Below are 16,454 nucleotides of genomic sequence, written 5' to 3'. Positions count from 1 at the left end.
TTGATGAGCAATCATTTTGATTCCAGTACTTTGTTACTAAAAATGATGTTGTAAATAAAAATCTTTTTGTATGGAACCTTTATTTTTTTACAAATGACCTCTTTGTGTGGGTATGTCTAACAGTAGAATCTGTTGGTAAGGTTATGGATATTTTAGTCACTTTGTGTAATTTGAAATTGCTTTCCAGAATGGTTGTACCAATTTACTATTTCTCCAACAGTATATTAATTAGTCTAAACGTCTTTCCAAAATATCTCAAGTGTTGACTAGTACTGTCTTTTTTTTCATCCTTGCAAATTTGCTGGATATGAGGTGAAACTTCAGTGTTTTTCTGATTTACATTGTATTAGTCATATGGAACATTTAATTTAAAATTTCATACTGAGCATTTTTCATGGGGTTGTTAATAGATGGTAGTTCTTTTGAGAACCATTTACTCATATACATTGACTACTTTATTAGAGAATTCTTTTGGCCTTTTTTAAATAAAATAGATTTTTCACCTGGCTTGTGGCGTGCGGTATAGGGGCACCGAGGTGGCTCATTGGATAGAGTACTGGGCTTTGGAGTCAGGATCATCTGACTTCAGATCTTGCCTCAGACTCTTATTAGTTGTGTGACCCTGGGAAAGTCACTTAATATTTGTTTACCTCAGTTCCCTTCTATAAAATGGGGCACACTGGAGAAGGAAATGGCAGTCTACTTAAGTATCTTTGTCAAGGAAACTCCATGGACGGGGCAGGTAGGTGGTGCAGTGAATAGAGCACCGGCCTGAAGTCAAGAGAACCCGAGTTCAAATCTGGCCTCAGACCAGTCACATGACACTTGCTAGCTATGTGACCCTGGGCAAGTCACTTAACGCCAATTGCCTTTAAAAAAAAAAAAAGAAAGAAAACTCCGTGAACAGACATACTTGAGGTCACATAGAGTTAGACAAGACTGAATGGCAGTGTCCATGCATGCTGGACATTTAAGTACCTGTGAGGCTGAGACTGACAGATTTCTGGAGCTTGGAAGTTCTGAACTGCAGTGTAGACAAGGGATACTAGATTGCCCAAGGAAAGATGAACCTTCCTGGGTCACGATCAGAGCAAGTCATAGCTCCCATATGGTGGTCAGTCATGGAATTAGTCTGTGAGTTCTGCATTTTTAGCCTGGGCAAGATAGAGCAAATTTTAAAAAAAAATTATTTTTTGAGGGGGAGATACTTTATGGTTTGTAGTTTTTTTTAAATCTCTTGAATTTTCTACTATGCTCCTTTGCTTACTTTGCCCTGCAGAATTATCCCCTATAACAAGATTTTTGAACCCCCCCCCAAAAAAAGTATAAAAATAAGAAGAGGAAAAAAATCTGCAAAAACTAATCAACACATTGAAAGAATTTTTTATTTTATGCAATGTTGGACATAGACATGGACCCCAAACTTTTTAAGAATTGAAGGGTGCTAGAGAGGGGAGGAAACATTATCGACTTTATTATTATCTATTGTACTATATCATATTTTATCTCATTAGTAGCTTAACTTGTCCATTATAATTTAGCAACATTCAGTCTCAATTATTTTATGGTAGTTTTTTCCATTTACATTATTAGAGTTATTGTATTCATTTTATATTGTTTTTGAGTCTCATTTTATAACAGTTCACGTGAGCCTTTTTATGCTTCTCTCTAGCCTTCAAATTCATTGTTTCTTATGGGAAAGTACTATTTCTTTACATTTATGAACTGCAATTTTGTTTCACAGTTAAGGGGCATCTACTTGGTTTCCAATTCTTTACTACCACAAAAAATGCTGCTACAAATATTTTGGTGTATGTTGGACCTTTCCTTTTGTCATTTACATCTTTGGAGTATGTTGTACCTAGTGGTGGAGTCTCTGGATTGCAGAGTTTAAAATAGTATTATTTTTTCTTTTTCTTTGTAAAATTCCAAATTTTTTTCTAGCATAGTTGTATCAATTAACTGTCTCACTGATGATGATAAATGCTCTTGTCTTTCCACTTGAAGTTTGAGTTCCCTTGTTTATTACCTATCATCTTTCTGTCATGAGGTGTGAGGAGCGTACTTCGTCATCATTCCTCTGAAGTCATAACTGGTCATCGCATTGTTCAAATTTCTTAAGTCTTTCACAATTGTTTGTCTTGTACTGTAGGTATTATATCAATTGTTCTTTTGCTTCCATTCCTTTCGTTCTCTATCAGTTCATATGAGTCTTAAAAGGTTTCTCCAAGACTCTACTGTTAGATTAGCCAACAATAATATTTCAATAACAATTTAGTGAACTCTCTAGAATCATCTAATAACACTTCAAAAAATGGTTTATTTATTTACTTTTTTTTTGTCTTAGGCAAATACTTTTTTTTCCCCTTCTTTTTTTGTCTTAGTTGTACACCTAGCATTTCTAACACTATGTCAAATAGTATTGGTCAAAATAGACTTAAAACTCCCTGATCTTACTGAAAAGGCCTTTAACTTGTGCCTATTTCATATAATGCCATGTCTTGGTTTTAGATATAGTATTTATCATATTGAGGAAAGCTCTACTTAAGTCACATTTTTTTCTGATGTTTAAGACGGAAATGGGTCTTGTATTTTGTCAATTTTTTTCATTTGCATCTGCTGATAAAACGTGAAACTTATTTTTATCAATGGTCTAGTATATTGATGTTTTACTAATATTGAACATATCTTTCATTTCATGTACAAATCCAACCTCATTATACTATATAATCTTTTTCACATGTTGCTGTATCCTCTCTGATAAAAATATTAAAAATTGTTTATTTTACTATTTTATTAGGGAATATATATCTATAGCTTATTTTCTCTGTTTTGACTTTCCCTGGTTTAGCCCATATTTGTAATATTGAAGGAATTTTATCAGATGCATCTTTTTTTTCAAACAATTTATGTAATATTACAATGAAATATTCTTTGATAGTATTCAGTTTTAAATCCAGCTGTTCCCCACCTTTTTTTCCATTGGTCATTCACTTAAAACTTGCATTTTTGTTAGTGTGACTTGTTTCCTTTTGTGAGACTGTTATTTGAATTCATTTCTTGTTCTATTAATTGGATTATTCAGATTTTTGTAAGTATTTCATTTTGGTCATGTTGTACTGGCATATCACTGAGCAAATTTCTGATTTTTTAAAATTTATATTAATTTGTTGTGGATTTTCTTATAAAATTATTGATATAAGGTAATTTTGTTTTCCTCTTTTAAAATCAGATTATCTAATAGTGTCTCCATTTTATTTTTTAAAAAATCAACTCAGTTCAGTTTAAAAAAAATTTTTTTTTCTTCCAGTTTCTCTAATTTTCAGAATTTCTTTTGGTGTTTTTGTGTGTATGTGTTTAGTGGGGGTTTTTTTGGTGGTGTTTTTTAAATTTAGGATTCATTTATTCAGTCTGCAATTAATTTTTAATGTTTCTTCCATGGTACTTTACTGTAAATAATTTTATTGTATTGTGGCTAGTAAAGCATGTGCTAGTAAATGATTTATTGCATCTAACTTTTCTAAAATTAATTTTTAACTCCTTTGTTGGGGGAGGGTTATTTGTCTGGGTCTGAAAATGAGTATAAAAATTCTTCAACTTATAGTTTTTTTCTATCTACATAACAGTTTTATTCTGTATAACTTGTTTAGCTTTTTCTTTAAGGATTACAGTTCTATTCAATTTAGTGTTTTTATCTTAACTTTTGATATTAATTCATTGTTTCACATATGGTTTTCAGCACATTGTTTATTTCTTTTAAGTAAGTCTCTTTTTGCTACTGCTTGCCTAGCTTCATCATTCATCCCCCTGAATTTTTAAATTAGATATTATGTGGTTTATACATAAGATTTCCTTTTTCCCCCCATTTTTTTAATTCAGCAAATATATTTTTAACTTCCTGGCAGTATGCTAGACACTCAGGAGTATAAAAATATTATATGTTCAGGACACTTCCCTGAAGCAGTTTACAGCCTCATTGGGGAGACAAGGCAAATTCACATGAAAAGTTAAATAAAAAATAAAAATAAATGTAAAGCACTGTATGTTTATACTATACATTTATCACTTAGTTTACTGTAACATTTTCTAGAAATGAGAAAGCCATTGCTCAGGGATGGCTTAATGGAAGATCTGATCTCTTAAATAGATTTACTGAGCAGGAAGGGACCTTAGAGGTTAAATAGTCCAGTTACTACTAGACATATGAATCTCATCTACAACATCTCTAAGAAACATTCCCCCATACCTTTTCATCCCCACTTTACATTTCCCAGTGACCCATTTCTTACTCAAGACAGCTCATTCATTCCCGTTTTGGACGGCTCCCATTATTGGGTCATTTTTCCTTAGGTTTGGAAGAAATCTTTTCCCTGGCAGTCCCTATCCATTGGCCTAGGTTTGATTTTATAGTGCCATGTAGAACAAGTTTAATGTAATCTCTCTTCCACATGATATTCCTCCAAATATTTAAAGGCAAATATTATGCTTTTTCTAAACATTATTTTTTCTGGGCTTAATATACTGTACAAGTCCTTGTGTGATTTGGTTTCAAGTCCATTGTGGTTGCATTCTTATTCCTTCCTAAAATGTGACAACTAGAAATTAACCTGACCAGGTGAGAGTATTACCCTCATCATTCTAAACAGCTTTGATTGAGACCAGTTCTGGAGCTGGCACATCATTATGCTGATATAGATTGAGCTTGTGGTCTACTCAGTCCCCTAGTGTTCTTTTTTTTTTTTTAACATGAATTACTTTTTAGAATTGTTAGCCCCTTTCCCTGCTTGATTAGAGATTTCTTTTTGAATCCTAGTCTAAGAATTTTTCTCTTATTATAAAGCTTGCTAATTTCAACCCATTGTTCTAGTCTTTAAGGTGTTTTTCTGGTCTTAATTCTCTAATCTAGTGTATATGTTCTTTTAACTTTCTGAAATCTACAGATCTGTTCATCATACATGGCATTGAGAAATTTTTTTTTGATGCCACAGGGACATCAAGAACTCTACAAAACTCCATTAGGGAACTCTGTCCAGATTGATAACGTATCCATATATGAAGACTTTTCAAGTGTTATGTAATTGTAACTCTGTGTGTGTGTGTGTGTGTGTGTGTGTGTGTACACATACATAAACTTTTTTTTTCGGTTGAACAACATGTACCCCTCTCCTAGTATATTCCAATCATCAGTTCTGTTCTGCCAAATCTCAGCGATAATTTTTTTTAAAAGATCATTTAGTTATTTTGTTTATTCCCAGTATTTTGTACTTTGATCTTTATATACATCTGACTCTATGAATATTTTTTTTCCTGGCCTTTCCCCCATATCATTCAATTCAAATAACTACTGTTTTTCTCTCCACCCCGCCCCCGTGGTATCTTAACAACAAAATGTGTTTTTCTCTTTTTCTCTTTTTAAAGCTCTCTTAATCAGATCAACTTTTTTGCCAGCAAGTAAATACTTCTTTCCCCTTGTTAGATGCTTTCCACCCTTGCTTAAGAGCCAGTTATTCCACTGATACTTCCAGGTATCTGTAATTTATAATTTAAGATTATAAATTACAATTTTAAATTTAATTTGAATTTAAAATTATAAAGTGCAAATTGAGCATTGATCTTCATTGGTTGAAGAGTTTTGCTTTTATATGAAACTCTGTAATAATGATGTCACAAAGAAGTAAATATTATTTCTATCTGAATGGATCTGTGATGACTGATGTTTATAAAAGTTTTGTCAGGGACTGAAAAATATGCATGCTCTTCAGTGGTCCAATCTAGAAGGTATTATAAGTCTTTTAGTTCTAATTTGTCCACTATTTATTTAGTTTTATATTTTCCCTTATTTTTCTCTTAGATTTGTTCAACTCTGAGATAGGGACTTTAAAGTCTTCTGTATTATTGTTACCATCTGTGTATTCTTATAAGTCAATTTATTTTTCTTTCGCAGTTTAGATATTATGGTATTTAGAGGATGCACATTTAGTATTGATAGTGATTATGATAGTGATGGATGTTTCTTTCAATATAATGTTATTGCCTTGCTGTACTCTTTATATAGTGATTTTTTGTTTTGGTTTGGTTTGTTTTTCCACTTTCTCTGATGACACAATAAAATTTCCTGCTTTTTGTGTTCACCTGATACATAGTAAATTTTGGTCCAGCCTCTTGAGTTTTGTTCTGTGTGTATGTTTGCTTTTTAGATGTGTTTCTTGTAAATAGAGTTTGAAGTTTTGTTTTCTTAACCAATCTGTCAGGTTTTTTGGGTTGTTTGATTGGATTGTTTAATCCAATTACAAGTTGGATTATATTTTATGTGCCTAGTATTTCTTTTTGTTTCTGAATTAGGTTTTAACTCCCCCCCAGCTGTTTTTCACTCCTGTATCTCCCCTAACCGCTTATAAAAGCATTTAACAAACATTTCAGTCACTTTTTAAAAAAATTATCATAACAATCAGTCTTGTCCTTGGTCATTTTTATGATCAGTTTATCCTATACACAGCTGTTAAAATCTTTGTCAAATACTTATTTCACTATCACATGGGTTTACAGCCTTCAGCTAATGAATGTCCCCCCATCCCCCAACCTCCTGCCAACCACTCTCATGTCTGTATTAAAATTTCAAGTCAGAGATTCCACGAATTGTTATTAAGTCTGTAACTCTATCATATTTTACACAATATTCCACATACTACTGCATTCATCCCCTTGTCACCACCTACTTAATTCTATCTGTTTCTGGAAGATAGTTACTAAATGGTTGTCAGCTACTCCTGAACTACTTTTTGCCAATGTGGTTGAGGCTCTTTTGTGCTTTATCTTAGATTTTGTGCTTGGTGTAGTGACTAGGATAGGGAATTCAGAAGTAAAATTGTATTATGAGATTTTCTCTTAGAAAACCTCCCTTCCCAGACATGTTGCACCTCCCAATATTGATGCATTTCCATTTCTGAATCTCATTTACTTTACTTGTTAAATGTGATTATTGCTATAGTGATCCTGATTCATTCTGCATTTTATTGAAATTCAGATATGATTAAGGTTTGAATTTTATGTAAACCAACTCTAATAGAAATTGGTATCTAAAATAGAATTAATTTTTTTTTCATTCTACCTCACTAACGCCACATTCATTGTATCTTTGGCTAGTCATATCTTTTCCTAAAATTGAAGTGAAGATAATTTTCATTTGACTATTTAAAGATTTTCTTTGTTTATTGAATTTATATTGAATATTGAATAGGAGACCTTGTTACAAACTAGCCTTTTCTTCAGAATAGACTGAGCCTTGGACAAAAAAGATGATCAAATAAGACATAAAACCTATTCTTGTTATATGGAGATGAGGCTATGGCACAGATGGTCATGTTCCACCTGTTTTTTTTTCTTCTGGAATGAACAGAACCTTTACACTGTAAAGAAAAGAACAAAAATGTCTAACAGGAAATTTATTAGCCTTACAAGCAGAGATAGTAGTGGCCCTTGATGAATTCAAGTTACTTGGCCTATAAGTACCTACATCCTTGGATGTAAAATAAAATGTGGTGGTTTTTTTTTTTTAATTCTACCTTACTGGCCTTATAAATCCATTGTGTCTTCTAGTAACTATATATTTTCTTGAAATTTAAGTAAAGATATTTTCCATCTGACCATTTAAAGAATTGTTCCTGAAAAGTTGGCAAATATGATTAATGAACTACTTTTGTAAGTTTTTGGAAAAATCGTGAACACATAAAAGAGGTATCACAAATTGTAAAAGTGAAAATGTCCTGATTTTCAGCGAGAAGAAAGATGATGGCTTTAACAAACCATAAGCCAGAGAGCTTGACTTTGATTCCTGGGAAATTTTAGAACGTATTATTAAAGTCATGATTTGCCAAGATCTAGATAGGAAAGCAATGACTGCAGAGAGCTCGCATGGCTTCTTTGAGAATAGGTTCTGCTAAAATAAGCTAATTTGCTTCCTCCCCCCCCCCCAGGATTACTATCCTAGTAGATAAAAGGAATTCTGTGTATATATTTTACTTAGACTTTTGTTGATGAGTTATTTTTCAGTCATTTCTGATTCTTTGTGGCCATGTTTTGGGATTTTCTTGGCAAAGATACTAGAATGTTTTGCCATTTCCTTCTCCAGCTCACTTGACAGTTGAGGAAACTGAGGCAAACAGAGTTAAGTGACTTGCCTAGGGTTATACAGGTAGTAAATGTCTGAGGTCAAATTTGAACTCGGGAAGATGGGGCTTCCTGACTCCAGGCATAGTGTTGTATCCACTGTGACACTTATCTGACTGCTTAGATTTTAGCAAAGCTTTTAATAAATTATTTCATACTATTCTTAGAGAGAAAGTAGAGTGATATAAATTGGATGATACTACAGTTAGAGGAATTCAGAACTAGTTGGGTATCTGAATAAAAGAATTGTTTGTTAATGTGGAATGCAGTGTCAGTGCCAAAGGATGTTTCCAGAGATCTGCACTATTTGATTTTTATCACTGATTTAGATAAAGATGTAAATGGTTTACTCATCACCAAGTTGGGAGGTATAGCTAGCAGAGTGGATGATAAAGTTAAGGCTCTCAAGGCATTTTGTAAGGCTAGAGCAATAAACTTTCTTTAACAAGAAGAAGTTTGATAGATGTATTTATACTTTGGTATTAAAAAATCAACTGCGTAAGTACAAAATGGGACATAATTAGGTGGGAGTTTTGAAGAAGAAATGAGAACTGATGAATTGCAAGGTTTTTTTCTTTTTCTTTTTTAAAAAGTATTTATTGTAATCTTTCTGTTTCTTTTATTCACCAGTTATCCCAAGTAGTTCTCCTCTCCCCCTTCCCCCTTCCAGTGAGCCATCTCATATGACAACTTTTTTTAGAGGAAAAAAAAGTTGCTGCAACCAATGGATACATCAAACAAGTATGAAAACAATGCATCAAATACATATGAAAACAGTCACAATATGTGACACCTGTAGTCTTCCCACCTCCACAGAGGGGTAGGTGGGGAGTGTCCTCTCATCCTTCTTCATCCAAGTTATTCTTTATCTTTACCATTTTGTTGCATTTCCTTTTGATTTTTTTGGTGTGTGGTTTTCTTTCCATTTACATTGTTTGTGGCTGCTGTGGATGGTTTTCTCGGTTCTACTTAACTTCACTCTGTATCAGTTTATGTTGGTCTCTCCATGCTTCTCTGTATTCCTCACACATCATTTGTTATAGCACAGTAGTAGTCCATTACATTCATGAATCAAAGGTTATTCAGCCATTTCCCAATGAGCATGTCCTCTGTTTCAAGTTCTGAGCTATCACAAAAAGTGATGCTATAAATACTTTGGGGAATATGAGGGACTTTCTTCTTATTGATGGCTTTCTTGGGGTATGAGCCTAATAATGAATCTCTGGTTTGAAGGACATGAACATTTTAGGCACTTTATTTTCATAGTTCCAAATTGCTCTCCAAGATGGTGAACCACAAGCTTTTAAGATAATCAGTGATGTGATACATCACCCAGAATTAAGACCAGCAGAGCTTCCAATAAAGTGACAGTTCTGCTGTACTCTTCACTTGTCAGGCCTCATGTATTGTGTTCAGTTCTGGGCATCACAATTTTGGCAGAACTTTCATAAGCCGGAGAGTATCCAGCAGCGAGTAGCCAGTATTGTGAAGGGCCTTGAATCTCTGTGCATCTCTGGAAGGAACTTGGGGGTGTTATCCTGGAGAATGAAGGCTCCATGATAGGCTTCTTCAAGTATTTGAAGGCTATCCTGTGGAGGAGAGATTAAATTTGGTCTTTAGCTTCTGAGGGGTAATTCAATAGCAATGGTTAGAAGATGTAAAGGAACAAATTTCCTAAAAGTTAAAGCTTATCTACACATGGAATAGTTTCCCTGAAAAGAAAGGTGGTGTAGGTTCCTTCCCGTCCCCTAGAGGTCTTCACACAGAAGCTGAATGCCCATGAGGTCAGTGTTCTATATTGGGAATTCTTTCCATGTATAAGATGGGTGACTTGATAGCCAGACTTCTTTCCCAGCTCTCAAATTCTATGGTGCTGTGAAAATTCTTAACCAACTCATTTGGGCATTTGGGACTACTATTTTCACACTTCTAGTTTGTTAGAAAAAAACATTTTCTCTTTGATTCATAAAAAGCATGCTTATGAAAGCTGTCATGAGTAATCATGAATTTGCAAGTTTGTTGATGAAGTGAAGAGAGAAATTACTGTGCTTAAAAAAAACAAACCTTAAAGTAAAAACCACGTTCCACAAGCTTAGTAGTAGTCTATTTCTACATCATAACAGGCTATCCTTCTATTTTATATCTTTGTCTTTTTGTGTATTGAAAACAGCCTCTCTTCTCTCTCTCTCTCTCTCTCTCTCTCTCTCTCTCTCTCTCTCTCTCTCTCTCTCTCTGTGTGTCTCTCTGTCTCTGTCTCTCTCCTGAACTCATTTAAATCTTTGTAAATAACCAGATAAATTATGTTTCCAAATGTAAAGATTTTTTTAAAAGAATTCTTTCCTTTTCAGTTGAATCTTAACCTCATTTGTTCAACAAGTAACTGTTGAATGTGTTTGCTCTTACATATGTGCACACCCACTATTTTAGGGACCATGAAGAGTCGAAAGAATAAGGAGCAATCCCTGACTTCATGGAACCTTTCTAGGCTATTATGGCTAGATGAGGTGGTCATGTGCTGTGTCATAGTGTGTGTGCTCATTTGTCAATATTCCAAGTGTCGTATTGAAAATAAATATACCCCAAAGTAAAGATGGCTTTGGAAACAGAAGTTCCTACATTTTAAAATATAATAGTCATTGTTTGTGACTTGATTTCATATGCAGTGTTTATATATGTGTTTGTATATGTTTTCCCCAAGTAGAGAGGAGAAAAAATATATAGACCAAGCATAAAATGGTGATTTCTGCTGAAACATTTGGTAGTGATGGGATCAAGACTATGATTGTTGTTGATGTTGATGTTGACTACGTTGTCTTAATTAATCTCTGATTTTGAGCTAATTATTTTGAGGAGGACCAGGCCACCAATACCTGATCGGTACCTACGTTCCACCTTGGGTCATTCTCAGGAAATTTATTCTGTTAGTTTTATTTCTGAATACACTATCTAAAATGTTTTGGCGGTTAGAGTGGTGGCAGTTTTGGAAGGAGCTAATTATTTTGAATTTTGAAAGCATGAAATGTCATCTTTAATGTCTCAGGAATATACTCTGATGTCTTCCATACTCTGTCAGTTTAGTGAGGGGGTAATCTTGTTTCTGAAAGGACAGCATCTAAATTGAAATTTGTACTGATTCCTCTTGTAATGGGCTTTTTAAAAAAACTCTTAGAAAGCTGGAATTTATTTAGCTGTGAATATAGGGAGTAAAACGAAGTTAAAGATTGGACATAGAGCAAATCTGTTGTTGCTACTGTTTCTTTAGCTGAAGTTTATTACGAGGGTCTGTGCAGTGACTAGAAGCCGTGTGTGTCTGTGTGTGTGTGTGTGTGTGTCTGTGTGTGTGTTTTAAAAGGAAAGCAGAGGTTTGTTCATTTGTTTGCCTATTGTGAAGCTGTCTTTTGCACCTTTATGTGCTTTTGTAATAGGGTGAAGTCTACTGAATGGAGGCCTTGTGCCCTGTGTTGATTTTAAGCCCTAGATGTTAATCCACAGGAACCTGCTGGTCTACGCAGCAGGGAGGGCTGTTACAAGTAGAAATCTGGGATTGGGAAGAAGTAAGTGTGTGTGTGTGTGTGTGTGTGTGTGTGTGTGTGTGTGTGTGTGTGTGATGGGGGAAGAGTGATAATAATCATTCAACCATCAGTTTTTGTCACCAGTGAGCCTAATTGTTACCCTCTGCTGGTAACCAAATTGAAAAGTTGCCCTTTCAAAGGTCCCTTGATTTTACTTGCCATGTGCATGCCGATGATCTGGGACCTTATTGTCCTTACAACACTAAGAACCTAAAGTATTATGATTTAGTTTTGGTGCAAGGGAAGACAGTAAATTTTTAACAGTCACCTTTATCTAATTCTGCTCTGTCTCCTGATTAACATCTGTGCTATTTCATTCTGAGGGAGAAATGGTTGAATGTAGAATATTGTTGTTTATTTGGTGTGCTTTTTTATGCAAAGCCTAGGTGAATCCAGACTACACCAGTACCTTAGCTAGTTAAGCCTAATTTGTTGAGTTTCTACTCTGAGGAGTGCAGCTATTGAACCAAAGTTTCTTGGCTCCAGCTCCCTTCTTCTTCTTCTTCTTCTTTTTTTTTTTTTTTAAGAAGCTATGTAATTTAAAGTGTGTGTGTACTGTATGAGAAAGGGGTGGGGCAAGGAGAAGCTTTTTATAAAATTTTAGTTGAAAAATATTTTTATAAACAGCATTTAAGTGACATGAACATTGGAAAAGGGAAATAAAAATGTGTTCTATTTCGCACTGAGTTGAACTGTTTAGGAGAATGGGGGGACAGAAACTTTGAAGGTGTGATGTTTTCTTTCCCCTTTTCGTCTCCATAATCAGAAACTGGTTCTTCAGGTTGTCGTGCCAGTTAGACGTGCTATAATGAGTGTTTCACATTCTGCCCTCCTCCTTGACTGCAGGTGTAAATGGCTGTCATAAGGAATAAATATTTAGCATTGTGGCATCGTTCTTCAGCTAGAGATCTGTAAATGAGCAGGAACTTGCTTGTATAAAGTAAGTTTCACATAGCATGGTAGTTTGGATTACATAACATTGTTTTAGCAAAGGGTTTCAACCACCGATAATAAATATCTTTGTTAAAATATTTGAGAACGTGTAAGAAAAGACTTTAGAATCAGTTTATTATGCTGTAACAAATTTGTGAGAACTGCACAAGTCCCAGTACCCTGGTTTTCCTTTGCAATGCATAAAAACAGTGCCAGGTTAATGGGCATAATTCTGTGCATTTTTTCTTTAATTTGCTAACCATCGAGGACATTGTGAACTTAATAATTATTTATAATGGTATTTCAGGCAGGGATTATGGAAGATAAATGAGTAACAAAACAAGTTGCTGAAGTTGCTGAGTATGCTAATTTTTTTAGAGGAAATACTATAGGATAATCTATCTAAATTAATATTTAGTCATAAGATAGGACTTTAACACCTATTGGAGAGTTTGGTTTCAGTTCTTTTACTCTTTCTTTGCACAGCCCAAATATTAGATAATTTTATTTGTTCTCATAATTAAATTGTACACTGCTCTTGAGTAGTTCTTTCACCATCAAAAATATTTCTGTTTTATAAATAAAATGTTGAAAGTCATAATAAGCATAGCATATTTATGATTTTGCTAAAATAAAACTTGTGAAGATATACATTGAAAAATAAATTATTTAAATTATTTTCTAATTTGCCTACTATGTCATTATCCATTGACAAATAGTTATAAATTTCCTTTGTTTTGTATTTGTTTAGGACATGTCTCAGGAAGGCTATGGAACTAGATCTCAACCTCCTATGGCACCAGGAAAGCCCAACCATGAAGACTTGAGCCTCATACAGCAAGAAAGACCATCAAGTTTACCAGTAAGACATTAATCTGCCTGTTCTGGAAATGTAATTAATATATTGAAAAATGAGCCATTGTGTATCGCGCCTCTGTTAATTTGAGAGATGGGAAGAAACTCCTGAACTAGAAATCTGGTTTTGGGGTTTTGCAGAATATTTCTTTTCAAAGGGTATAATTTTAGAAGGCAGATGCTGTAAGTAATTAACATTAATTCTGATGGTAGTCTTTCCTAAGGGAACTCTCTTTGGTAATTATTTCAGTTGCAGACTTTTCCATCATTGGCCATAATCAATAAAAGAAATAACATTTCTGTCATATTTTTTTTTTGCTGATTTTAATAGTTAAAAATTTCTTTTTTCTGTTGCTTTTTAGTCTATGTGTATATCCATACACAGATAAATACCCCCATTCCCACCCCCATACGCTCCTATGCTCAACCCCACTTTCCCACCCCCACCCCCTGAAAAAATTTCATTAAGTCTAACTGATGAAATAAAACATTAAAGGATTCTATAGCAGTTTTTGTTTTTAACCTTTTAGTAGTGGAAGAATGGCTCATTTTACCTTGAGTCTCCTTATCCCATTTTTTTCACTCCAACAGAAGTATTTCTCTTTTACTATTAAAAATGAAAAATTTGTGAAATACAACCAGTGTGCACTCACGTGGTAGACGTATACAAAACTCAGTGTTTGTCTTACGTGTGTTATGTACGTCATCCCTTTGAAGCGCTTAAATTAATAAAATTTCTTTTAGTTCCAGATAATCGTTTTAGACAGTTTTATCTATACTTGATTTATTTCAATCTTAAATAATCTATTTATAAAATGAAAGACAACTTTCTTACTTTTTTCTTAAAAATATTCTGATGTATTCATAGAGCAATCAGTATGGCTCATAAACTCCATTAAAAATGATTGTTGAAGGATGGAAATTAACTAAAAGCTGGTATAGCATTTGTTTTTATTTGAGCCTCAGGGATGAATGAACCAAGATATAATGTATTAGTTTATGAATACTCGAGAATAAACATTGGTAATGAGATGGTTGTTAAACACATATATTCTACCTAACCTTACATGTTTTGGAATTAATAATACTCATTTAGCATTTTAGGAGGTAAGTGCTAGCTGCAAGGTTTAAACTTTGCTTTAATCTTCTGTTTTGCATGTATTTTTGATATCCGTAATTAACAGTATTCGTGTCTGAAAAAATCAATGGACTGTTTACATTCTCAGAATACTTTCTTGACTCTCTGGCTGTTTTACTGTGAATGGAGGTTAGCTGGTGGTTTGGAGGGGCATGTGGTCATTCATCGTCTCATCCAAGTTTCTTGAGCCATTTGTTGATCAAGTATGATCTTTGCTGAACATTCAGAAACTGTTTTATGAAATTAAAATGGGTTCCTAGAATGGACTGCAAAAAGAAGTGCATGAACTTTTTTACTTTGCTCTATTTTTGTGCTACCATGTCTGATTTCTTAGTGTTTTTTGTTGGAGTTGTATATTTGTGCTGTAGCAGGTTTGCAGAGTTCTTATTGGCTCGTATGCATTTTGTCTAGGAGCGTTTGGAAGTGTGCAGTGTTTCTTGTGCGGTAACTTTTGTATTTTGGAGTTATTGGATATGTTTTAAAATCCTCCTTTCTCCTGTTCTCAGATTAAGGGTTTTGTAAATGATGGTTGACAACCAACTGTAAAGAAAAACTAATGAGGAAATGAACTGTTATAACAGATTAAATAATTGAAAAGCTCTGCTCTGGGAAGTCTGCTTCATTGCCCTCCTTATCCTTGAATCCTTCTTTCCCCGTGTCCAGTATTATAAAGAGGGAGCTGCTAACATTCATTATTGACTAATTGTTTTCAGTTAATAATTCACAGTCCTTGTAAGTTGTTCAGCATTTCGATCTCTTAGGCTATTTGTTTTTGAGATCTTTAGCAGCGTGTTCCTTTATCACAATTTTTAAAAAAGATATTGGGTTATTCTGGATGTATGCATCCTATTAGTCAGAGCTAATACAATAATCTTTTTTTCCCCCCCTTATGTGAGGCAATTGGGGGTGACTTTCCCTGAGTCACACAGCTTGTGAGTTTTATGTGTCTGAGTCCACATCTGAACTCGGGTCCTCCTGACTCCAGGGTGGGTGCTCTATCCACTGTACCACTTAGCTACCCCGTAATACAGTAATCTTTTGGAGGATATGACAAGAATCCTAGAAGTACCATTTTCTCTGAATGGTTCCAAAGCAAATAATAGATTTTCTGATTCTTATGAAAACCAGCTTGTCTACGTGGAAATCACATTTTCAGTAATGGTAAGTGACTTACATATTTATAGGGTCATAGATTTAAAGGTGGAAGTGACCTTAGAGATTATATGTCTAACTCCCTCATTTGACAGAGGTAGAAACTAAGGCCGAGAGAAGCTTCTTTCCCCAACCTGAGGCTAAAAGACGCTATCTTACTCAGGTTTCTATGAGCAGTAAAGATAGATATCAAGCTCAGGGGCCTTTTTAGGGCTCTTTCTCCTGCATATATCCTGTTTCTTATTCGTTACTTCCACGTATAGTGTAACTCTGACACTGGATCTAGGGGTGTGTATGTGTGTGTGTGTGTGTGTGTGTGTGTGTGTGTGTGTGTGTGTGTGTGTGTATACATACACACACACACACACATATATATATATATTTTTTTCTGATATGTCTTAAGTTGATGTTTATGTCATTATATTCCAGTGCCTAATGAATTTTCTGTTGTGACCATATTCCATTTTATTTCATTCTTAGGCACTTTTAGGGTGCTGCATATGAGCCTCTATTCTTTTTTTTTTTTTTTTGCTAGGCAATGGGATTAAGTGACTTCCCCAGGGTCACACAGCTAGTAAGTGTTATGTGTCTGAGGCCAGATTTGAGCTCAGGTCCTTCTGAATCCAGGGCTGGTGCTC

The 16,454-nt window shown here is 34.4% G+C and overlaps 1 protein-coding gene across 9 annotated transcripts in view; it reads left to right on the top strand.

Annotated features, from left to right (window-relative positions):
* ARID1B (AT-rich interaction domain 1B) overlaps positions 1–16,454 on the top strand; it is a 551,542-nt gene that overhangs the window by 204,282 nt on the left and 330,806 nt on the right. For all 9 annotated transcript variants that reach the window (XM_078155060.1, XM_078155061.1, XM_078155059.1 and 6 more), the window contains exon 4: positions 13,423–13,533. In XM_078155060.1, the coding sequence (XP_078011186.1) occupies positions 13,423–13,533 (111 nt within the window). The remainder of the gene's footprint in view (positions 1–13,422; positions 13,534–16,454) is intronic.

This window comes from Phascolarctos cinereus, unplaced genomic scaffold (genome assembly GCF_003287225.1).
Source record: "Phascolarctos cinereus isolate Bilbo 61053 unplaced genomic scaffold, phaCin_HiC Scaffold_5;HRSCAF=322, whole genome shotgun sequence".
Taxonomy (NCBI): domain Eukaryota; kingdom Metazoa; phylum Chordata; class Mammalia; order Diprotodontia; family Phascolarctidae; genus Phascolarctos; species Phascolarctos cinereus.
The sequence above is the reverse complement of the archived record's forward strand: the minus strand, read 5'-3'. Positions and strand labels throughout refer to the sequence as shown.